This window comes from Anas acuta, chromosome 3 (assembly GCF_963932015.1).
Source record: "Anas acuta chromosome 3, bAnaAcu1.1, whole genome shotgun sequence".
NCBI classification, from domain to species: domain Eukaryota; kingdom Metazoa; phylum Chordata; class Aves; order Anseriformes; family Anatidae; genus Anas; species Anas acuta.
The window spans coordinates 99,044,802-99,070,978 of record NC_088981.1 but is presented as its reverse complement, the minus strand read 5'-3'; the positions used below and the strand labels follow the sequence as shown (position 1 = coordinate 99,070,978).

The 26,177-nt window shown below is 35.7% G+C and overlaps 1 protein-coding gene and 1 non-coding gene across 3 annotated transcripts in view; one reads left to right on the top strand and one right to left on the bottom strand.

The window, feature by feature from the left end:
- PXDN (peroxidasin) overlaps positions 1 to 26,177 on the top strand; it is an 81,759-nt gene that overhangs the window by 19,872 nt on the left and 35,710 nt on the right. Inside the window, exons 2-8 of one of the 2 annotated variants that reach the window (XM_068678489.1) lie at positions 5,176 to 5,247; positions 6,401 to 6,472; positions 13,829 to 13,900; positions 20,405 to 20,476; positions 20,942 to 21,013; positions 22,297 to 22,466; positions 23,688 to 23,805. In XM_068678489.1, the coding sequence (XP_068534590.1) occupies positions 5,176 to 5,247; positions 6,401 to 6,472; positions 13,829 to 13,900; positions 20,405 to 20,476; positions 20,942 to 21,013; positions 22,297 to 22,466; positions 23,688 to 23,805 (648 nt within the window). The remainder of the gene's footprint in view (positions 1 to 5,175; positions 5,248 to 6,400; positions 6,473 to 13,828; positions 13,901 to 20,404; positions 20,477 to 20,941; positions 21,014 to 22,296; positions 22,467 to 23,687; positions 23,806 to 26,177) is intronic. The other variant, XM_068678490.1, reaches the window with a different exon arrangement.
- Positions 26,074 to 26,145, bottom strand: TRNAE-CUC (transfer RNA glutamic acid (anticodon CUC)). The gene has a single exon. It is a non-coding gene; the product is annotated as a tRNA-Glu (tRNA).

The following is a 26,177-nucleotide window of genomic DNA, read 5'->3' as shown; positions in this document are numbered from 1 at the left end:
GAAGATATCATTGATTGGGAGGTATTTTGGTGATTCCAGTTGTTAAAATTGGAATCTATATTTATTTATGTCATGTTTTATAAGTCTTACTGTTATATCTAGCAATGAGCCTTCAGTTTAATTTTTGCTTTGGTTTCCATCTTGCACCCAGGAGGATGCACTACCAAAGTTCTGAATGTTTTCAGCTGTCTTTGCTGTTATGAAATATTTTATTTAATGTTCTAAGGCTTTTGTATTGAGGTTTCAGTGCAATGTAATTAATTCATAGAACACTGTATAAAAAAGTTGTGTATAACCTATAACAATGGAAAGAATACCTGTAGTTGTGATACAAGATTTGAAATCTTTCTAATCTCACCATTTCTCTCAGATGCAAATGTGAGATGTATAGTTCTTTGTTAATGCCCTGATGGTGGATTGCATACATACACTATGCCACAAGATATGTTTTATAGTAAATCATCACACAATACATTGTTTATATATCCATAAATTGGATAAAAATCGGCCAACTATGTTTGTATATATATTGAGAGAGAGATCTATGAATGAAACAATAGTTTAACAGGTTATTTTTTACTTTTCCTTTCTTATTAAAGATCTTAATATGGTTTTGTATCATGATCACTTTATTTCTGACATGAATTAAAACTGAAAAACATAAAAAGTCTTTTCCAATATACTCTGTGTAAAGCTGTTAAGGGATCTTAAGGAGATCCCTTGTGGCTAGTGAAGTGCCAGGGTAGCTAGTCTGTAGGCTGAGATGAGAAGGTCATGGCAGGGGTGGAGCAGGAGGAGAAGTCCTGGTGCTCTCCTCCTCACTTAATGAGGAATTAGCCTGTTTGCTCCATTTGGGGACACCGCTTTTGTATGAGCTGCAGCTTAGTGAGTGCTTATTACCTGGCAGCAAATAGCTTACCACCAACTGGAGGCCGGTGGTGACTGGAGGGGTGGGACTTGTTTTGACGTTGAATATCCGCAACTGGATGCCCAGGCTACCACATTTTGAGGTGTATGATGGGAGTATGTGACATGTTGACAGCCCAGTCAGTTTTATTTAGAATAGTTCTTTTTGCTGTTGTTGTTTTAGTTTGAGGATAAAACAGCACCTTTAAAAGTCAAATATATACCAAAAAGAATCTGTAGTAGGATTATTGAAGTACACCAAGTCTCTTCTTTTATAAAACTAATGAAATGTAGAGCCTTAACTCTCTTCTTAGGATGTTGTTTTGCAATAATTAGAAAAAGATAAACAAAAACAGTGTAGATTTTGTGTTAAAAAAAAAAAAAAAAAAGTTATTTAAAAATAAAGTTTGTTTTAATTTTAGTGCATGGTTTGTTCTGAATAAAAGCAGTTATTTCATAGCGAAGGATTCCTGTATTTCAGAGTATAATAACAAACTTTTTAAATTGGCTTTTCTTGTAAGTTGCTTGATTTTTAAGTTCAGTATATTCCAAAGCTGTATAGCTCACTGTATATTCGATTGTGTGATTTTCATAGTCATTAATGCATTTCAGTATGTATTGCTGTATTCTATAAAATACTTTTTATAAACTTGCAATGCATTTACATGCCTGAATGTTGTCTTGCTCGTTAGAATGTGTTAACAGAGAGCTCAGTTTTCATTACTGTGTACTGCCAGGGCAAACTTAAATTTATTGTGGAGTGCTAAGAGCTGCCATGGGAAAACTAGTTTATATATGACAGTAGGAGCTGCATAATATTCTTTATATATTTAGAAGTTTTCATCTTGTTTAATTATATACAAATACTGTTAAAAGTTATTTTTGATAGCTAATTTGGAAATATTAGTCTACTGTTGTTAAAAATAGTCTCCTTCAAATAAGGAATTTATTAGAGTTTATTTTCATCCAGACAAAAAGAATCTGTAGCCCAACCCATTTGCTTACTAATACAAGCTCTTTGTCACACAAAAAAGAAAAATACTTGGTGTTAAAATTTAACATTTCACAAAGAAAGTGCAAACCTGAGGCATCATTTCAGATAGTTCAGCAAATTTTGAAGTTAGATATACAGCATTCACTATTTTGTGTCATACGAAACCAACTTTTTATTTAGAGCTATTATTTCATTTTGCATTTGTTTACATGCTATATAACTAAATCTTAGAGATCTGCATTGAAACACGGGCAAAGGAAGCCTGCTAAGCAGCTGCTTGTTGCTCTCCCTTTGCTGCGTGCTGCTTGGCATCTGCAAGCAGAGCTGTGGGACCCAGCCTGCTTGCAGGCGCTGGAGCGCGCCTCCAAGGGCGTCCAAGTGCTAAATTGTCAGCGTGCTCCCTGGCACGTTCTTGGCCCCCGCAACCTCACGCTTGCCCAATCATTTCCTGCTCGTGCTCCATGACTTAGCACGGAGCAGATGACGCAGGGCCAGGAAAGTAATCCTGGGAGTCGTTGGTTTACGATGCATAGTTGACACTGTTTGTAAATGTGAGCAAAGAAATAACAATATTAGGAAAGCATTTAGGGAGGTCAGGCAGAATTGCTCTGAAGGAAGATGCTTAGGTACTGGAACAGAAGCCCAGATAATTCAATATAAGAAAGTTGCAGTAGCCTCCTTTTCCCTAAAAGTATTTCTGTGTTGTCTAGGTATGATTTAAAAGAATAAATATTTTCACTGTAAATATGTAATAAAGGCAATAACTTGAATTAGGAGGCAGGTCTACTAAATTTGTTCATATCGCCCATGTACAAGAAATGAATATATAACGGTTTTAGATATTTATTCAAAAATATTATAGTATTCTAAAATCCCATGCTGTCACCATAAGTGTGTTATTTTTATTGACAGTTTCATTTATTGTTTTCCTTTCAGCGATAATTGGTAACTGATGAGGAAGGAAAAAAAAAAAGATAGTCAAAAACTGAGGTGGACTGCCTCAGGCTACTGCTTCCACCATCCATTGCTATCTGGCAGGTAGCAGGATTTGGATGTCAGGATTGCTGAGCATACAGAAGGGATTCAGTTGGTTTGTAAAAACAAAATGAGGGAAACCCATAAATGTGAAAGAAGCAAATGGACAGGGAACAAGCTTTGGGGAGTAACAGGAAAGTTGGCAACATGGTTGGGCAGAAAAAAAGGGGCAAAGAACCTCATCCTGCAGATTAACCACATGATTTCAGCAACACAAAATATACTTGTTCTGGAGATCTGTATCATAATGGTCTTGCTTAGGCTACCAAATTGTTATTCAGCAGTCTAACACAGTCCTTATTTCTGCCATCCAAGGGATCAGGTCCCTTGCTTTTTGCTCCCATCGCCTGAAAAGCAGTTTTCAGAGCTGATCTTGAATATGATCTATACTATGGGAGGATGATATTTCAGGCCTGAGAAACAATGCTCCTGTTTTGTGTTGTACATGCTTTTTTTTCCACTCTGGTACAGCATTGTTGGTTGAGGCTGGTTGTTGTTAACGCAAGCCTTTATTGACTTGAAAAACTAGTGGCTCTCTGGTAGTTCCCTGCCTCACTGCTGTTCAGTTAATTATTCCCACTTCTCAGGGATTTATAACTTCAGGCTTGTTTCTCATCTCAAACATCCTCCAAAATATTTTTAGTCACTCCAAACTTGTCAGCATCTGTATGAACCTTACTTTTAACCTTACTTTTTCCTTCTACCATCATTGTCTTGAAATATTTAATACCTTATGTCAGATTTCTGCCTAGTTCTACTTGATACAGCTTTTCTATTCAGTAACTAATCTTATTCTCTATCTTATTTCCTGCCAATTTTGTTTTACACTTGTTTTACAGAAATTTCCTCCAAGCCATATTTATCTGGTTTGTTTATATATATGGCCTGTATCAAAACCCCAAACTAATATGCATAATGTATACTCTTATTTCCTTGTTCATGGTTTATTATCCTGTTAGATAAGGAAATTAAGACAATTTGAAAAAAAAAAAAAAAAAACAGTTCTTGAGAAATCTACAATGGTCATGAATTTGCTTTTTTTGTTCTCTGTGTACAAGAAATAGCTCATGAAGCATAATTATAACAATTTAGAGAACAAAAAAGGGGAGTATTCTTTGTATTTTTTATCTGAAGCAATTGGTAATGTTCTAAAAATAACAGTGCAATAAGCATGGTGGTTGTGATCTTTCAGATTTTACGTACTTCAATTTGCTTCCCTTCTGTTTGCTTGCCAGAGATGACATGGTCCTTCTTTATGCACATCCATCATCAGGTGCTAGGGAAGATGGCAGACCAGATCAGGTCCTCTTCTTTCCTTCCAGTCCCTCTCTCACTTTTGTGACCTTCCAGGAAGCCAATTCAATTTGCTAATCAGGCAGAAAATTATTTCCTGGTTTTCTTTTTCTTTTGCTTGGGTCTGTTGGTCATCAAAATGAGCTGATTGAATCTGTTTCTGAGCATCTATACTCCATGTCACTGCTTTCTCTTCAGCATCTCACTTGAAAAATTGGAGTTTGCTTCTTGGAGAAACTCTCATTAAGCTATAAGCTAAATTCTCGTAGCTGGAAGCTGAAGGTGTTGAAGACATATCAAAAGTTAGGAGAAAGTATAATTAAATAAGAAAACAAATTCAAGCAACTGGCTTTACAGGTTTTAAAAGCAGGCCAACAGAAGGCACCTATGCCTCCTTATCCAGAACAGAAGAGTGGAGTAGCTTAGAAGTCCTGAAAGCTGTTTTTTCTTTTTCTTTTTCTTTTTCTTTTTCTTTTTCTTTTTCTTTTTCTTTTTTCTTTTTCTTTTTCTTTTTCTTTTTCTTTTTCTTTATCTTTATCTTTATCTTTTTCTTTTGAGCTTTTTTCTGATCTCTTTTTTTTTTCTTTCTAGAGTTTTACTCTGTTATTTACAAGCAGCTTTTAGAATATGAAGACAATTCCACTGAGTGAAATAAAAGCCAACATCCCATTACAAGATGCTTCATCGTGGAAGAGAATATCCTTCATGAATAGCCTAGATGCAGCCTTAATTCACCTGTATTTGGTGAATCCTCTGCTAAACGCTGTCAAACTAGAATTGTTTTGCTTCTGCCTTTATCCATATTTAAGGTTTATGGATGGAGACTGGTCATAGTGGTCCCCAAAGCCTTGTGCTTAGTTCAGTTTTTCTTAAGAAAAAATACATCATTTTTGTTTGTTTGTTTTGCTCTAAATAACATGTTTATTTTTTTTTTATTTATTCTACAGAGATCTAAGATTTAATAGGATTAAAGAAATCCAGCCTGGAGAATTTAGACGGCTTAAAAACTTGAACACACTGTAAGTTATTTTTCAACCCTAAGGCCCTTTTCCCTTTTGATTTAATATGGTTAACTTGATACTGTGCCAAATTTACTCACATTTCACAGGTAAGTAGTCTAACAAATTTCAGCTGTAGTATTTACACAGGTGAGGGAAATAACATTTAAGTCCAAAGTATTTGAAAGCAACACCAGGCGTATGTCTGTTAAAATAAAAAAGGAAAGTATTTGCATCCTAATATTTTATTAACATTAAAACATTCTTTAATTGCAAATACAAAATAAATAAATAAATAAATAAACACCACACAACTTTACTGTATCATTGTTTCTAAATTGTGATAAATATTTTAGTTGTAATATCACATATGATGTAATATGTAGTCACAACAAAGCTGTTCAAAGGTTCAGGTGTTCAAATGTGTTGCAGTTAAAAAATATTTGATAAGCTCTGTTTCTAATGTTTTGAACTTTCTTATTGTAATACCAGCCAGGATGGCAGAATTTGGAAAGATTTATTCCTACTGAGCTTCCTTTTGAGATCTCGGTTACTGTGTATGTATGTAAAGAGAAGACCATGTTTTGTAAAAGACATTTTTTACACATCCATAACACTATATGGGCCTTATAGTTTTTTTTTTGTTTCGTTTTGTTTTTTTTACTTAGTATTTCCTTTGTATTTCCTTCAAACATCACTTTTGAAATGTCTGCAAGCATGTTTCTGATAGGTGATTGCACATTTGTGAATGCAGACAGTTGTGTTCGTGTGTGATGTGAAGACCTTAGTACATAGAAGAATAGTGAGAAATATTCAGGGAGAATGCACCTGCTAATGACAATTCTTTGATAATGTCAATTTTATCAAATTCAGCCCTCTGTGTAATTGTGGCACCAGGATTTTATTTTCCTTCATCTTAGGTGTCTACAAAAAGCAACGTTATTTCAGTTTTTAGACTTTTTTTTTTTATTATTTTGTCCAGACTTTTCTCTTGCAAGGCAGTGACTGAGAATTTGTAAACACTTAGCAGTTTTTCTTCTAGCAGTTACTGTTAGCAAAAAAGTCTTTTGTTTTGTTACTTCTTTTACATTTTCATGCTACATTTACACTATTACACATTTTTTCATACTGTTCTTGTATGCTAAAACATTTTTTTCTTTATTTCTTTTCATAGGCTTCTAAACAACAATCAAATTAAAAGAATACCTAGTGGGGCATTTGGAGACCTTGAAAATCTGAAATATCTGTAAGTTAAATTAATATCACTTTTTTGTATCAATACATAACTGAACTTCTCTATTGGGAAGCGTTTTAATCTGATATTGAGTTTTAATCTGATTTACTATCTAAGGTGATAAACTGCTTTGAAAATTAGTGAAATTAATTTGTGGGGCAGGGACAACTGTGAACCCATTTCTGTAAGTAGGTGATTTGAAATTTTCTAGACTTCAACATCTGTTTGTATGCAGTAGATTTTGAAAGACTTACTAGTTGCTGTTAAACATATGTAACTTAGAAATAAGAGAAAAGTCAAACAAAATGAAAAACTACCTATATGATTGACCACAAGGTTTATGTCTTCAGGCAACCTGTTTATTTTGAGAATAAAATATTCATAATAAATATTCAAAATAAATAAATGATTTTAACAGACATATCAAGCGTATTAATTATCCAGATAAACAAAGAGCACCCCAAATTTCCTGGTCTCATTTTTATATGTGTTGTCTTGCAGTAATAAAGCTGTGTACTCTCCATAGAAATGGAGGAAAGAGGATATTGAACAGAGCATCCCTAATAAATTACTAAAGTTCATGACGATCCGTTATTTTTACAAGACATGTTTGTGTGGTGAATCTGGTGCTTTGTAACTTGAGATACAAATTATCTAGTAGTGGAGTACTTAAAGTCTCCTAATTCAGGATGTCTAGGTTTCTTTCCATAGCCAGCAGCTATGCAGAAGTAGCTGTTCTAATTATTAGAATAATCTGTTCAAACTAGTTCATTATTTTCACATGCTTGTTTTTGCAAAGCTGTAGTTAATCTGAGATAAAACTGAACTATGCTCTCCATTCAGTTTAATAAGACTGAAAAGAGTTAACTATGTTATAATATGCTTGATTTCATATACTTATAATACTGTGTATTAAATGATACCTACATTTCTAAGAGGAAGAGTTTTTCTTTTCCTCTTCACTGTAAGATTTGAAAACAAAGTTAAACATGGTAGTTCACTGAATTACAGTGAGCTCTTAATTAAATCATTGCCCATTTTTAAAAAATAGACTTTAAGAGTATGTTTTTGCCTATTTTGATGGCTGTGATATAAATGGACTGTACAGCTGTAGCATTATAAAAGTGCTGGTACTGAACAGATATCAGCACAGAAGGCTCAAATGTACGAAATGAATACAGTTTAGCTGTGAAAAGTTCAGTTGAGTAAGCACATGCTAAGTGTATTCGATGGAACAAAGAAAACAAAACAGACTTTTTCCCAATACAGTCAACTGAAGTAGAAATTAGGGGGAGAGACTATATTATTTCCACAAAGTTATAATATTGTTTGGAATCTAATATTATGTAGCCAAATCATCCAGAATAATTGTGGGTTTGGGTAACGTGATCCTATGAATATTTGTATAGGAACACAACTTGTATTCTTCTATTTCACAAAATGATATTATTAGCCCATGGTGTTACATGTGTCTTTATGAGAACTGAAGTACTGGGTGGCAGATGGTTTTGAAAATTTAGGCTTCACAGGCTCTAAAAAGTCTGTCATTTCTCAATGGCTTTGATTTAGTGAAATATATTTATTAACACTTACATACATTTATATAAGTATGTATAAAATAGTTGCAAATATATACTGCTATATAAAATATACAAGTATAAAACATAATACAGCATATATAATAAAAATTTAGTAAGCCAATCTATACATCATCTACATCAGGGCCCATTCCTGTGTGTTTACTGCAGATCAGTTTTAGCTTTCAGACAAAACTTTTCCAAGGAAATCTCAAATAAGCCTCAGAATTGTCAACTGCTTTTTTGTACTATTCATTTCTGAAACTGAGCTTATAGCTTTATGAGGTGTGCCTATTTTCAGAATTATCTGTCTGAAGAAAAAATTGTAAAAGTTGGTCTTTAAATTATAAAAACAAAACTATTCACATACGATTTTGGATGCTTATTTTTTTAGGATTATTTGCTTTCTTTTTCTTGATGTACTTGAATTTTTTACAGTTATATAAACATGTTCTGAAGTTCTTTAAGTCTAAGTTTTTCATGATCTTGCTGTGCTGTTTGTGGTAATAATTTGTCTGAATCCATATACCCGAAGTTGGAAAGTAATATATGTCATTATCCTTGTTTTGCTATGAAACCAAGAGGTTTGTTTCTGCCTTTCTGCCATTCTTATTTCATTTACCTTAGTATTGGCAATCTGGTTCCTTAGAAAGGATGAAAAAAGCACTATTAGCTTGGACCTCATCCATAATATATTTTTTCCTGCACTTTAGTAATTCTGTGTAATGTTTTCATTCCCCCTTCTGCAAAGGACAATATAAACACTACTGTATAAAATAAACTTCTTTAAAGTTGTATTAATATGAACAAAACAATTGGTAATGTTTGTAATTTTTTGCTGCTACATATACAAGCATGTTGTTCCATGATGTATACGGTACACTGAATATATTTAATTGACTTCCTCTGACTTGTTCAGTTTACTGAACAACTTCATGCTTATTCAGTTAACTGAGTTATTTATTACTGGAAGAGGAGAAAGAAAAATTACCCAGCCTTTTAACATAGCTATAGGCAGGTTTGTGGAAACTGTGTAAGATCCTTCATGATCCTGAAAGTCAACAAAACAGAGGACAATTGGGAATTGAAGGAATATGCTTTTGACGTATAAGATGTTAGAAGATCTGCAATCAGTAGTGGTAAGAGTGAGGTTAAGACAAAAAAAGGAAATGATTTGGGGAGGAGATATGGAAAAATGTAAAATATAGGTTAGCAATTACAAAGAACTTTTCATGTAAAGAGAATGTATTTTACTGAGCAGTAAACTAGAAGCTAGTGTGAAGGAAGTGATAGAAATCATAGAATCATAGAATGGTTTGAGTTGGAAAGGACCTTAAAGATCACTTGGTTCCAACCCTCTGCTATGGGCACAGACACCTTGAACACTAGACCAGGCTGCTCAAAGCCCTATACAACCTGGCCTTGAACACTTCCAGGGATGGGGCATCCACAGCTCCTCTGGCCAACCTGTTCCAGTGTCTCACCACCCTCACAGTAAAGGATTTCTTCCTTATTATCTAATCTAAAACTACCCTCTTTTAGTTTAGAACCATTACCCCTTGTCCTATCACTACAATCCCTGAAAATCCCCCAAGCCTTCCCTTCTTTGGGCTGAAAAACCCCAACTCCCTCAGCCCTTCTTCATAGGAGAGGTTCTCCAGCTGTCTAATCATCTTTGTGGCCCTTCTCCAGACTCCTAATACTTCCTTGTTCTTCTTATGCTGGAGGTCCCAGAGCTGGGTGCAAGACTCCAAGAGCAGAGTGTGTGGGGGAGAATCACCTCTCTCACCCTGCTGGCCACAGTTCTTTTGATGTAGCCCAGGATACACTTGGATTTCTGGGCTGCAAGCACACACTGCTGGCTCATGTTGAGCTTCTCATCAGTCAACATCCCCAGGTCCTTCTCATCAGGGCTGTTCTCAGTCCATTCTCAAGTTGTATTTGTACTCGGGATTTCCCCAGTCCATATGCAGGACCTTGCACTTGGCCTTGTTGAACCTCATGAAGTTTGCACAGGCCCACCTCTCAAGCCTGTCCAGGTCCCTCTGGATGTCATCCCTTCCCTCCACCACGTTGACAGTTTGGTGTCATCAGTAAACTTGCTGAGGGTGCACTCAATTTCACTGTCAATGTCACTGACAAATATGTTAAACAGCATCTATCCCAGTACTAACCCCCGAGGAACACCACTCCTCACTGATCTCCACCTGGACACTAAGCTGTTGACCACAACTCTTTGACTTGACCATCCAGCCAATTTCTTACCCACGTAGTGGTCCATCTGTCAAGTCCATGTCTCTCCAATTTAGAGATAAGGATATCATGGGGGACAGTTTCAAAAATAAAAATGGAGAATAAAAACTATTTTGGCAACAATGTTGAGGCATGTTCGTTTAATAAAAAAATGAAAAGGTCAGAAATCAGACATGACGAAGTTGCACTATGCAAATAGTAAATGGGAATTGAGACTGCATGGAACATATCAGTTTTGGAAATACCAAGAGGGAACATGCAGTGAGATTTGTTTTGCGTTTGGTGAATGAAGCAATAGTGCAAAATAGAAGATCCATTGTAGGATTGCCAAACTGCAGATTTGCTTACCTCACCCTTCCCAAAATCACACTACATCACATGTGCTTCTGTGCCTTCTGCCATTTTTGCTGTCACGGTCGTGTACTTTTTCTCTTTAACACCTCCCGTTATTTGTGATCTCATTTCTCTGCATTTCATGCTGACATGACTTTTTATATAGTCTATAAAAAATATTTTTTTTCTCATAAATCTAACAGATTTAAACAAACAAACAAACAAAAGCACTATTTTTTTTCTAATTTTTTGATACCCGATTACCTATTTGTTCATTTCCCAAGTCTATGACCAGTAACTAGCCACTATCAGCCTTGTTTGCATTTCTGTAAAGAGCTATTTTTTTGTGAACCCTTCTGAAAACACTAGTAATTGCCAGAAAATAATTTAATATCCATATAGAAGATATTCCCTTGTTATCTTAATTCACTGTTTATTCATCCTCTAAAGAACTCCAATGATTTAGTTGTATTAATCAATCTTTTAGGTAAATCAAATAATAAATGACTTTGTGCCTAATATTACTTTAGATCACTTTTCTGCTAATGTGATAAAAAATAATAATAATATGTTTTATTTTATTTTTGAATTAAAATTAGTGCAATGTTTTCAAAGTTTCCTACTTAGACAAAGCAGCATTTTAGAAAGACAAATATTTTTTGAGTTGCATTTTGTTTTCTGCCACCTCTCTCCTCATTTCCTCATTAGGTTAGTCTATTTTTTGTCTTTCTGTTAATACTTTCAGGGAAACATATACACAACTAAATCAAAGTGTGGTTATTGTATGTCACAGGACAGATACACTTTTTTGTAGCCTTGGTGTTGCTGAGGTTTCTCTGTGGTTGAGGAACATGCTGGACTGAGGTCAGTTGACTGTCCTGAATTTGAGGGTTTTCTGATCAACATGGAAAAAATTGTAGTTTAAAGCTGAATCCTGAATAAAGTCCCACCACTAGGGCTTGGTAAGAGCTCCAAATGTGGACAAAAAAGTTCCCGACACTGTGGTGCTAAATGTCTGAAAAACTGCAAAGCCATTTTCTCAGTCTTTCACTAACTGACCCTTATTCTTCACTCTGCGTTACTTGGTCTCCAGAAAAAAAAAAAAAAAAATTGCAGCAAACTAATAAAAGTTGGTTTTTTTTTTTTTTTTTTTTGGGGGGGGGGAGGGAGTCAGTTTCATTCTATTTCTTGAATAAAATTTGTCAAATTCAAATGCAAAATGCAAATGTCAAGATGCCTTAAGATGTCAAGGCATCTAAAATAAGTCTTGTTCCTGTTTCTGATCAGAAGTTTAGGACTCAGAGGAATAAGGAATTTCCAAACTGCTAGACAGAGTGTATTATGAATGGTAAATAGCACTTTGGCTGTTCAGTCATTGAAATTTTCTAATCGGTGAGAAGAAATGGTGTATTTAAAATACTCACTGGAGAAAAAGGTAGGAATTTAATATTGAATAGACAGGAAAATTAAACAGATACAAAATCATAATGACTATGCAATATTACTGACACTCAAATGAGTTGGTAAATTTCACACTAGTCTAAACACACATTTGAATGAAAGGTTATGAAAGATTTTTGGTTTAGTTTCTCTGCTTTTTTTTTTTTTTTTTTTTTTTTCCCCAAATAGAAGAAAAACTAATCCCACATCCAAAATAAGCCTGATATACTTATTCTCTTTCTTTTCAAATGATTTTCTATTTTTTATAGGCATTTCAGTTGATGGTATTATTTTTTCTGGTTTAATTTGTTCTGAATTTTGGACATTTCTAAAACCTCACAATTTTTTGCTTGATAGTTATTCTGTCATTGGAAGAGCTGTACTTTTTTTGTTAAGGTGCATGTCTATGGTAATTGAGAACTCTTGAATTCTTGAGGACTATTGATTTATTATTGTGTTCAGACCTTGTCAAGTGGAAAACTTAAGACTCAAGGGAAAGACACTATATCATCCCCCAAAGTTGTCTTGAGGTACCATCAGATGCCTACAACTTTATTTCTTGTTAAGGACTATTGTAAAGTTTTGGCCTTCAAGTCGGTGTAAAAGCTGTCACCAGCTCCAGCAGGGCAAGTATTTTATCTGTTGCTTTAATCATAGAATGGCTTGGGTTGGAAGGGACCTTAAAGATCATCTAGTTCCAAAGAAGTTTTCGGTGTTTCTAGTAAGTAACCAAAAGCGGTAACAATAGAAAAGCCAAACACACTACTAATAAAGCTAATAAAGCCATTTGTGGTACCAAGTCTCGTCATCCCTTTTTCATAGACATCCATGCCTGATTAACTCAATTTCAAACCATTTGTCAAATAATTGTGAGGAAGTTCTTACTGAGAACCTGTTCCTAACCTAACACAAAAAGAGAGTGGCAGAAACTCCCCATGCAGAAACTGAAGTTATCAGCTAAACTGTGTGATTTTTCTCAAACATATTCGCTAAACCATCTGTCCTTAATGTTAAAAGCTTAATGAACATCAGCACATACATTAATCCATCCAGAACCAGTGGACTTTTTCTGTGGAAAAATTATGGATATCACTTGTGAACATACTGGTACTCTGCATATGTTTATTCTGTTTTATTATATTATCAATGGCAACCTAAAGTCCATCTTTTATAAATGATAAAACAAATATGCAATCCTGTTTTATTGATGCAATAGCAATCTTCTGACTTGTACTTTTTTCTTTTGTAATTATTCAAAAGGTGACACAGATGGAGTTATCGAAATTCTCACTGTTCTCTAAATTGAGTCAAAAGACAAATTCCATCATAACATGAATATTTGTACCAGTACTCAGATGAAATGTTTTAAAGAAAACAAGAGGCCAGTGGCAACCCTGGTGTGTTTTGGAAAAGGCAGCCTGATGCAATTCTGCCCCATTAAATTTAATTTATTTTGACTTTTGGCAAACCTACCAAGAAACTGAGGGGCAAAGAAGCAGTAAGTAATAACAGTGAGAACTGGGAAGCCAAAGACCATGTGGGTGACAGCCTACAAGGCCCCAGACTTTTGTTTCTCCTGGCAAACATTTGGGATGAATTCTCAAGGACAAAGTATTTTTATGTTTATGTGTTTAGTTTTTGTTTTGTATTTTTTTTCCTAATATGTAGTGGAAAAACTGTCTTCATGTGTCAACTTAATTCTTCTTTTCCACCTTCATGTAGCTCTTGTTTGTGTACTAATATTACTGATTGTTTCTTGTTTCAGCTATTTGTACAAGAATGAAATCCAGTCAATTGACAGGCAAGCATTTAAAGGACTTGCCTCTCTAGAACAACTGTAAGTGCCTTTTCTCTTCTGTGCTGTCATCTCCATGGTTCCCCTGCAGAGGAAAAGTGCACGTTCCAATCCATACATCCTGCCTGCATGCTTTGCATGTCTGCCCTCAATGGGTTGTTAGTCAGAGAGCCCCGTAATCACCTGCATGTGGACATGTGGAAAAACAAAATTGATCTCTGTGTCAAATTCCTCATTTCTGTGTTTGTCTTTTTTTTTTTTTTTTTTTGGGATTTGCATTCCCTGTGTCCCTATACATTATGAAATAGCTTTGACAAAGAAAGAGCACAATTGTGGAAAATGTTGAAAACTAATGTGTATTGCTTAGAGAAAGATTTTCATTTCATTTCTGTAGGTTTTTTAATATTGCAATTCCTTTGACTACAGCAGTTACTTTGTTTTTTACTGTAACTAAAGCTGAATTGGTCTGTTGAAGTTTATCTCAGTATTGTTATATTTTATAAACAATTAGAGATTTTAAATTAAGACCTTACTATTATTGATACATGTTAATGATTGCCATATACAGATGTTTAGAAAGTAAGAAAGTTCATTGTTTGTAATGCAGTTGTTTCAGTAATCTTTGTTGTCTAGATTGATTAGTCTTACACTTTTTCCTCTATAATGACTGAAGATAAATCTCTGCTGAAAATGAAAATGCAGGCAGTAGCATTACAAGAACTGACTGTATTGGTTCTGTTAGGTTTAACTATGTTTTGTTTTATAAACAAAAAGCATTAGTATGCATGACGGTAATGTTTAGAAAAACAGAAGGAGACAGAAATGCATCGCTATTTCAGAATCCGACTGCCAAATAACAATTCTAAACTGACAAGTCTTGTAGCACGTGAATTTTGGGGGCTGAAAATCTCTTCTACTATGATATGTACCAGTTTCCTTCTTAGTATAAACCTCTAACAGACGTTAGTGGACATAGTGTGTAAAATAATACTTCAGATGGTGTACAAATCATGGAAGCTCATTTTAGAAGGCAGTTGATGCCTTTTGAAGGAAGAGCATCTGCACAAAACAAAAGTGATGATTATAAAACATATATAAATGTCATTTGTTCCCTTAACACCTTTCTCTTCCTCTTCCTCCTGCTCTAGAAATGATTACTACAGCATATTGACAGCAACTGGTAGGGCTTAGTTGCATGCTAATAGCAATTCTTGTTTTCTGTGTAGAATTTTAAACACTGAGGTATATTTATGGAATCACTTCAATGTTACTCTACATAAAATCAAATTTTAAACAAAGTTAGAGTCTCGTAAATAGGTCCTGGCTGTACAAGATCTTGTTTTATCACATTATCTTTGGAAAGATACTGTGTTCACAAGACCAAACAACACCTTCCCAATTTCTCCAGCTTCACCTTGGGACTGTGTCAGTTCTTCGGTATGACATTTCCAAGTTGCAGGCTACTGTGACCTGCACAAAAAATGTCAAAAGACATTTTGCAACCTGCATGCACTGGCTCAGCCAAATGCTCTTTTCCTTTCTTGCTCAGGTTCTCAGAGGAGAGGTTGTGGCTCCACACCTCAGGAGAACACACATGTTTCACAGTAATTTCCTGTGCTCCAATGAAACAGAATGAAACTGACCGTTGATTTTTTTTTTAATTAAACTGCACAGTAAGCACTTTTTAATTAATATAATTATACTTTTTTTTTCATTCTTCAGTAGTAATACTGGAGAGAAACTGTATGTACAGTTTGATTTAAGAGGACTGTTGCATGTATAAAGGAAGAAAAGAAAAGCAGCCGCAAATACTGCTGCTGGCAGTATCCCACTAAACCTCCACGACAGAATTCTTTGCTGCTGATGTAGTAGAAATATCTTTTTCCTTGGAAATTTCTGCCAGGACAATAAGATCTTTGAATCAGACCTTGAAATTCACTTGTGGTAGAGTAAATTCTGAGAACACTTGGCATTTTTTTGGGTGCTTGAACACACTGAGAACTTGAGCCATGCATATTTTGTTGCCTAACTCTTCAGCCATTGCAGAGTGTGGAGGGAGAAAGACATTTGTTTAAAAGTGATTACTTAGGACCAGTTTAGACCCTTCTCAACCTGCAGGATGTATGTTTGGGTCTGAAAAACATGACATAAACTTGCAGGAAATCTGTATTTTTTGGAGCAGCAGAATGAAGTCAGCCAGGGTGCCTGAAAGGAAACCAAAGCTGCCTCTCTATGCCTACATCACTAGTGCATAGACCTCTAGTCATAGACCACTGATTCCCACCTGAAACATCAGAAATACCTGGCTTGGGAGGTTACGAGTTTTTGGTATTGGATTGTAAATTTGAGCTCTAAGTTCAGTCTGTTCCCAAATGCATGTACTTGTTAGTTGGCTTTCCTGCTATATTTTCAATATCTCATTTAAGAGATTTTCATGGTACAACATGCTTTCTCTGCAGTCCTCAGCTAGTGGGAGTCCCAGATACTCACAGAATTATTTAAATGTTTATTCTTAGTGGAATATTAATTTCTCATTTTCTTTTAACTTTCACATTAACATACTATTTTTGTTCTTTGTAAGATGTTGCTAGAATTATGCTGCAGATTGTATTCATATATACATGTCTTTGGGGAAATTAACATATAAAATTGTTATCTTACATGCCGTGATGCAGCTTCTTCTATTTATTTTATGTATTTCCCTCAATTCAATTTTCAGTTGGTGTCAAAAGCTGCTATGATTTTTTAAAAGTTTTATATTACAACGAGTTCCTGCTTGTTGCATAAACGTGAGGTTTTATGTAGATTTAACATAGTGGAGCTTGATTAATGTCTTGGTGTACTGCTAAAATGCTTATGGTAGGGAAGAAGAGATAAATAAAGTAAAATAAAATAAAATAATTTGAGAGAGGGTTATGTGAAGTACAGTAACTATTATTCTACAATAAGATTAGCTGGGGTCATGCATTGTAAATGGCTGGATTCTTGCCTTATTTTGAATGTCTAAGTAACAGATTCAATAATCTCCTTAAGCATTCTGTTTGAGTACTTTATACCATTATTGTAATGTCTAATCTGAATCTCTGTCCTTGTGGTTTAAGCTGTTAATTCTTGTCATATGCCTGAGCAGGGCAAGAAAATCTGTTTGTTCATTCTCTTTCAAATAATCAAAATGGCAAACAAGCTGTTTATTTAGAACATAATTGATATGTTACTAATGAGTTTTAAGTACTTTCCAAAGAAGTGGCTATACTATTGGAAATGAACAGTTGGCATATATGGTAAAAGTAATCCTCTACAATAATATTATGAAGGAAGATAGGATCTGAAATTTACTCCTGTGGAAGAAGAGAAATGCCACCAATATTGAATTTAAAGTACAGTTCATCCTCCAAGGTTAATGATAACAAAGAAAAAAAAAACTGTGCTGTGCTTATTTGATCAAATCTTTATTTTCCTCTAGGTGTTTCTTTTTTTTTTTTTCTTTAAATATTTCCTTTCCTTCTGTTTCCTACTTGATAACAAATTCTGAATAAAAAAAAAAAAAGGAAAACACAAAAATCTTTAAAAACTAGTTTTGCATGCTTTTTCTTTTAATTTGCAGTATGAAAGTATTTTAATACCAAATTCATTCCATCATACTGCTTTTTTTTCAAGTGCTTGTTACACTTTGAATATAAAAGATGTCTATAAAGACATGACAGTGTGAGATTATTTCTTGAATATGATTACCTTCTGGATGAGTTTCCAGTCCCGAGAAATTCTTATATTAATTAAAAAATAAAATCCATTAAAAAAAAGCATTACTGTGGTTCATACAAAAAAAGAATGTAAGTAAACTAAATGATAAAATGTGAGTTAAGAGTAGATCATGCAGCCAGGAATTTTTTATTCTTTTTTTTCTATTGTACTTATAATGTGTGACCTATAATACAGTCTAGTTTCTGCCTCTATTTTTTTGCAGTTACATTTGTTGTCTACATACTTAACACCTTATTCTGTTCATAAATAGCCTGAGACCTCAAAAAAGGCTTAGACCTTTAAAAGCCTGTAAAGCCCTGCTTAAGTAGGCATATAAGCAGTTCAGAGCATTCCCTAGCTGAACTTCATTATTTGATTTTTGTGCTACTGCAGTCAGCATGGTTTCTGATGAGGTAAAGTTGACAGTTACAATGTGCTCCAGTGCCTGGATCACTGCAGTTGTATCTGTGATGATCTGAGAGTATAAACAAGGCAAGGTTTGTAACAGAGGTATTGTTTTAATTAAACTGATTAATTTGGTTGGAAAAAATAAATGAGTTTTCGTGCACAAAAGCTATCCTTTACATCTTTAATTATTGTTGACTGGAATACTGAACAGCAGTTAGGAGGTGTTGCTTTGGGTTTAATTAAATATGTGTCACTTAAACAGTCTGAGAGAGGTGCCCTCTCTTTTTCTGTCTTTGCTAATATCACTTCTGATCTGTAGACCTGGGGAAGGTACTGGGTGCTTCAGTGTGCCTGGTTTCCCCACCTTTATTAGTTAGTTCTAGTTAGAGGTATTGCTCATGCATACAAATCTTGCTTTGTTAGTGCCAAAGAAATACAAGAGATACTTGAATGATAAAAATACAAAGACAATTAACTATTTTAAAACAGGGGAAAAAAACAAACAAACAAACAAACAAAAAACAAAAAAAAAAAAAAACAAAAAAAAAAAACCACCCTGCTCTCTGTACAGGAAAAAAATGGTGCCTGGAATTTTTTTTTTTTTTTATCCAAAAGCAAAGCTGCTTTAGAAGAAGTCACAACTCCTGCTGCTGTCTAGCTGTGAGCTGCTGGTGCGGTGGAGGTGGGAGAGCAGTGCCTTGAGGCTTAGGCACCATCCCTGTCCCATCAGCCTTTCTGCAGGACTGGACCTAGTCAGGGTCACTCTTCTCTCCACTCTTGATTTGAATGACATTTGCAGGAGGTTGCTGCCTTTGAGATGTCTGTCTTTTTAATTTAGATGAAACTGGCCAGTATTTTCAAAACGGAGCTGAAGACTGGCAGGCAAAGCATGATTACACATTTCTTGTTTCTTTATGCAAACAGGATCAAAATCTGTTCTCACGATGATCCGTGGCTACATGTTGCACTGGCAGTAAGCAGGCTTGACACTCTGATGTGTCTGATCACATCCATGCCGCTTTATTGGCTTTTTTATTTATTTTTCCTGCTGTCCCCATTCACTGCTGCCTGGCATTGCTCACTGGCTTGTGCTCTGGCTGTGCTGCTGGCAGGGAGCTGGGAGGCTGCCAGGCACGTGCCTAGCATCAGCACGCCACACGTCTTCCAGCCTGTGCCGGAACGAGAGCATCCACGGCCATCTCCTCTGGGCCTCGCACTGTGCAGCCGTGCAGCTCAGGTCAGGGAGCAGAGCAGTACAAGGGAGCTCCCATGGCCGCCTTTTCCCTACTTTTTGTGCTGTGAGATTTTTTATTTATTTATTTTTCAGAAGATTGGGTGGTCTGAGATTTTCTCTCTGTTTTGAAGTGATGGGCTTTATCATTCTTTAGCCCATGGTGATTGCTACATATACAATCTCTCCAGATGTTCCAAGTTTGTCAGAGGTAGCAGTCAGACAGGAAACTTTTAAAGGATACATTTGGTTATAATAAGGATCTGAAGTCTATAAATCATTTTCACAATTCCATCAATTTGTTTTTGTTCTCTCCTCTGCAAAGCTGTGGGGTATCTACACAGCTCAGTGCTCACAGCCAGGACTGATATGAGCCTGCCTTTGAAGTCCTTTTTGCCGTACCAGTTGCAGATTAATAATCTGGTTGATTACCCCATTCCATTAAACTCTTTCCATGTTATGGGGTTAATAGCTGTATGTATTTATTGCTGTATAATATTAAGAGCTTACATGAGCATCAACAGAGCATCAACCAGAGCACAGCTGAGGTGGTTAATTGTACACTAGTTGCTAGGAACCCTTTCTCTAGGACTGATTCAGGTTTTATGCTATGATTTATTTATTTTTTTTTTTGTCTTTTGAGCTGTTGAGAGACCTAGTAGCTTTAAATGCTTTAAATTCATAGCATTCTCAGCATCTTGAAATTTTCAATTTATTCTTTATTATTGAAATATTCAATTTATACATTATTCTACTGGAAACTATAAATATCTTTAAAAAGAATATGCAACATTTCCCTATTAAAATACTGTTTTCTTCATATATGCAAGGATGCATAGTCACGCATACCAGACTTTGCAAAAGAGTGCTCAAAGTAGTATCTCCAAAATCTCCAAAGTAAAGGTCATCAGACAGTTTTTTTGCAAGTATATGTGCACACACACACATGATATATAGCAGTGTTTAAACTTTCTTGCTAGTGACTTCCTGTATTTTTCATTTTCTAGTACAGAGTTCAGATGATATCAAAAGAAGGTTAGGCCACTGCATCATGGTCATCATTTAGATGTGTAAAACATGTAAACAGTAGCAAAATGCTTTATAATATTTTACCTTTATTAAGGAAACTGTTTCAGCATTTTTCTTTTTATTTGACATATTTTCAGGTATCTGCACTTTAATCAAATAGAAACGTTGGAACCTGAGTCCTTTACCCATCTTCCAAAACTTGAAAGGCTGTAAGTTTGTTTACCTTGGGGTAAGATGCAGAAGAGTCACCTTGCTTCTTTGTTTGAATAAAATCAAATGTTCAAAATCAGAAAATAATGTTCTTATCATCCTGTAAATTATTTCTAGGCTAAAAATTTTATTTTAACTGTTAAGTAACTTTTTCCAAGAAAATCTTTTCAGGCTTACCTTAGCAGAATGACTTTTTTTTTTTTTGAGTTGCTCATTTGAATGCTTTTGAACTCCATTTTAGTTTTTTAGTTGTTTTATCATTCTATGGCTTCTTTTCTCTATATGGGATCAACAAATATACCTTAGAAATTAGGTAAAAATTAGCAGTCAGTGAATTGCTGGGAAAGGTTTTAAAAAAAAATCTAAAATTATTTTCCATGAATTAACTTTAAGAATAATATAAATAAAATGTGTACATGTCAAAATCTGAATTATTACATGCATATTTCTTTGTTTTTTGACAGATTTTTGCATAACAACAGAATAGCTCATTTGATTCCTGGAACATTTAGTCACTTAGAATCTATGAAGAGACTGTAAGTAAATTGAACTATTATCAAACTAAAGAAAGTTTGAATAGTCTAATTATAGTGTATCTCATCTTGCAAAGTTTATCTTTCTTGACAAAGTATTTCGTTATGGAAGTATTTTAAATATTAAATCATTGTTCCTAAACGGTGCTGCAGTTGTTTACTTACATAGAGTGAGACCATTGCTTCATATCCTGCCATCTCTAGTGACTAATTCCTTTTGTTTGTTTACTGTCTTCAAATTATGTGTAGACGTATGGTCTTGTTCACTATCAGAACTTTGTTATGTAGACTAAATAATACACAAAACAGCTCCTTCCTTTTTACCCTCTTGTCTATGTCTTACTAGGTTATCCTTACATGATGTCCTTTAGTATCTGATTATTTGGATATTTTCTTTTGATTGCTTTTCTAATATATTATTAAATATAATATAATCTTTATGTTTATACATTTATACAGTACAAATATATATTATAAATATATATATATGTATTTATAAATATATTATAAATACACATATAAATATATAAAACATGTATATTATAATATATATTATATATTTATAATATAGTGAAAATATATTAGTCAATATATTAGTCAAAATTATCAAAAAGGTAACTACCCCCAAATATACACTAAAGTCACTTTGTCATGCAACTTTTATTCCAGTGTATACATATTTAATGGTACATATATTTAATGGTACAGATTACCATACTTGTGGGTTTTTTGTTTTTGTTTTTTTTTTCCTACAGGGCCTTCCACTAGAAAGCACAATGTCCCACATAGTAACTAGAAAAAGTCAACAGAATTTATGGATCTTGTTATAGGCTCCTGTTGCAGGAGGTTACTAACTGAACTCAATGAGCAACTTATTAAGCTTAGCACTTAAATACAACTGTGGGTCTTTGTCTCAGTTACATTACCAACAAAATGGAAAGTTGTAAAAAAGTCAAGTTAACTGATCCTTTTGCAGGAACAAGTATTAAGCAGGAAAAAAATGGGGGGAGAATTGTATATGCTGCTTATTTTAGGAAGGTTTGTACAACATCTGAATAAGTTCAGTTTTTTTCACTGAATGTGGAGTTAGAAAAGAAGTCTTGTTCATATGCTTGCTAGGTTGAACACAGTTCTACCCGTGCAGTAAAAATTATATGCACTTTTGTAATAAAGACCGCCAGAATGCATACAAGCGAGTGACCACCAACTGCATTCAAGATTGCCTTCTGTCTGTAAATAGCCCAAGCTTGCCAATAAGATCGGTGGCCACTTCTTGTTTTGTGCAGGCGTTTGGATTCAAACGCTCTTCACTGCGACTGTGAAATCCTGTGGCTAGCGGAGCTGCTGAAGACGTATGCGGAGTCAGGAAATGCCCAGGCAGCCGCTACCTGCGAGTATCCACGAAGGATCCAGGGACGATCAGTGGCCACGATAACACCAGAGGAACTTAACTGTGGTGGGTTTGCCGCTTCGTGCTGAAGCAGCAAATTAATGTGTTAAACACACCCAGACTGTATTAGAATTTGTTCTTCTGTTCTCTTTGGTAACACTGACTGCTTCTGGTTAATATTGAGTATTTCCAGAACTCTCTCTGTGTTCCTTCCCAATCTTTTGTCTTCTTCCTACAGAATTGGTCATTTTTATATTTAATGAAACAAGTATAATGAAACATGTGTTTGGAGTTTGTCATTAAGAAACTAAATGTGACTATCCAGAAGAAGTTTATTTTTCCTTTTTATATTTCAGATTTGATTGTCAGCTAGGGTCTTTGGTATTATGTTAAAGTTGTCGGTGTCCCATATTCCCTTTTACATAAAGGAGAAGAAGGAATGAAAACAAATATAATTGCTTCTAATTTCAGAGAATTTATTGTTAAAACTCTTGCTGACTTTGTTAGGTTAGGTCACTGGATTTCTTTTACAATCATCTGTATTTATTGGGTTATATGCCCTATATGGGCACTGAAATCCTCTGTCACTGCAGGATTAATGGACACCGCAGGGCTCAGGCCTCAGCACCTCTCCTTTTCTGAATCCATAAAGCAGGTTTTCCACCGTGCAATGGGCGTTTGCCTTAGAAGATATAAAATAACTAATTGACCTTTTATTTATATGTTGGGTATAATTCTGATCAGGGGAATTATAATCATAAGTGTCTACAGTGTTCCTGGAAAAGATAGTAAAAGGGGATTTGGTGTGAGAATAATTCAAACGGCATCCTCCCAACTCTCTGCACATCTAAGCAGCCTGAATATGGAAACTGCAGGAAGCAAGCTGGACAAATTATTCTGTAGGAGGTAGGTTAGGCACTGATACTAATCTAGAGGAAGTTATTTTAAATGGCACTTGTGCTTGCTGCTTTAAAGTTTGTTCCTCATAAGCAAATTGAGCCTTTGTTCAAATAAATAAAACAGCTACTTTAGAACCTGATACAAATTTGCACAATCTATTTCCAGTCTGCTAAAAGTTCCTAGGAAACAATGGAGGTCAGAAAGGCAGCAGTCACTTTTACATGAAGAAAACTCTGTTTAATCCTGATTAAGCTTATAAATATTTTAATTTAAAACATTTGTGGAAAATATTTTTCTACAAGGTATATAGAAAAAAATATTTATTTACCATTCTTTAGAAGTGTTGAAACAAGTAAGGATTCCTTATACATTTTATTTTTGATACAGAGAGGCCAAGAATTACATCAGAGCCTCAGGATGTGGACGTTACCTCAGGGAATACAGTGTACTTCACTTGCAGAGCTGAAGGCAATCCTAAACCAGAAATTATCTGGCTTCGAAACAAGTAAGTTTAAAAGAGGAATAGAGAAACTTGATGTAAGTATGTTTGTCTGTGTGTGTGTACCTTTGTGGGTGCATGGCCATACACATTACATGCTAACATATGGAATAGTAACAGCAGAAACATATTATAATAAAAAGAAGTATATGGAGTAATAATGGCCCAGATCTGTTTTATTAGTAATTCTAAACTCTCAAGAACTGATGATTTTAGAAAGTCCTAATTTATGACTACATATATATAATACTATTGGTAAGTTTTTCAACTGTAGTTATACATACAAAGTTGCTCACAACTGTAAAACTGTAAATCACTTACATGTAAGTACCAGAGAATCCAACAAGGACATGTCACACATGTGGTTTGTGGGCTTAGCTGGTGTTTGCATATGCTGCCTAGGTCTGTTTATATTACATTTTGAGGCAGAGCAATAGCTGCTTTTTTAAAGGGCTCCAGCTGGACAAGAGTTAGATTTCAGAGGCTTCCTTGAACCCCAGCTCCAAAGCAGTAAACTTTTGTCTGAGCTGTAGCTCATCCTAGAAAAGGGGATATCAATCCCAAGGCAGGCAAGCGCCTATGTCACAGGATTATTCAGGGTAATTCTGGTTAGAGGGAACCTCAGCAGATTTCTAGTGCAGCCTTCTGCTCAAGGCAAGGACAGCTACAAGAACACCCCAGGTTGCTCAGGGCTATATCATTTGGGTCTTAAAAACCACCAAGGCTGGAGATGGCACAAGTTCATTGGGCAACCTGCTCAAATGCTTCTCCTTGTTTAGGAGAGTAGGGTCTATAAAGGATGTGTGTCCCTTGGGAGCCAATGAGCAACCCTGGCTTCTTGAGCAAGCAGATCCCAGCTTGCTCCAGCAGAGCCACGCTGAACATAGCTGAACTAGCCACACAGCAGCACATCATCTCCCCAAAACTGACCTGAATTTACAGCAGGCACATTATTTGTGAGTTCACCACCAGCTTAATCAGAGTTTGGCTGAGTAATTCTCTTACACAAATGAAGAACTTGATCTGGAAAACAAATTCTTTCACGTTATATATTAATAAGGGAACCATTTTAGTTTGTTAGTTGTTGATAGAATGGAACAACATAGAGTCCTGTTTCTGTAGCTTTAGGCTGATTTCAGTAAGATCCCTGCATGAGGCAAGGGTAGAGCATTTATGGAGTATGCAAAGAACAGAGCCTTAAACTTGGATGGTGTAATTATTTCATTAAAATTTTCTTTGGCTCATGTACTTTTTATAATAAACAAAGAAAACTTATTCGGAATACACATATGAAAGAGTTTTAGGAGGAAATTTGAGCTTGGGGTGTGGGATTATTGATTCTGGCTTGTTTCCTGGCTGAATGAATGAGAGAAAACTCTTTGCAAGGTAGTTGAATATGGCAAGATCAGTCAAAAGGCATTAACCTATTGAGCAATTGTTGAATGCTGAGTAGATCAGCAATCACACAGAATCACAGAATCATTAAGGTTGGAAAAGACCTCCAAGATCATCTGGTCCAACTATCACCCTATCACCAATATTACCCACTAAATCACATCCCTAATCACGAGTTCCAACCTTTCCTTTAACACCCCCAGGGACCAGAGACTCCACCACCTCCCTGGGCAACCTGTTCCAATTTCTAGCCACTCTTTCTGAGAAGAAATATCTCCTAATTTCCAACCTGAACCTCCTCTAGCACAACTGGAGGCCGTTCCCTCTAGTCCTATCACTAGTTACCTGTGAGAGGAGGCCAACCCCCAGCTCCCCACAACTCTTTTCAGGTAGTTGTAGAGAACAATAAGGTCTCCCCTGAGCCTCCTCTTCCCCAGTCTAAACAAGCCCAATTCCATCAGCCACTCCTCATAGGACTTGGGTTCCAGGCCCTTCACCAGCTTCGTAGCCCTTCTCTGGACACGCTCCAGGGCCTTGATGTCCTTCTTGTACTGAGGAGCCCAAAGCTGAACACAGTACTCAAGGTGTGGCCTCACCAGAGCCGAGTACAGGGAGATGATCACCTCCCCGGTCCTGCTGGCTACACTATTCCTGATACAAGCCAGGATGCCGTTGGCCTTTTTGGCCACCTGGGCACACTGCTGGCTCATGTTCAGGCAAGCATCGACCAGCACCCCGAGATCCTTTTCCTCTGCACAGCTTTCCAGCCAGTCTGCCTCAAGCCTGTAGCATTGCATGGGGTAGTTGTGGCCAAATTGCAGGACCTGGCTCTTAGCCACATTGGACTTCATCCCATTGGCCTCTGCCCATCAAAAAACTTTCCCTGACCGGGAATCGAACCCGGGCCGCGGCGGTGAGAGCGCCGAATCCTAACCACTAGACCACCAGGGAGGGATGGGGTGCATAAATAATTGCTCAGCGTT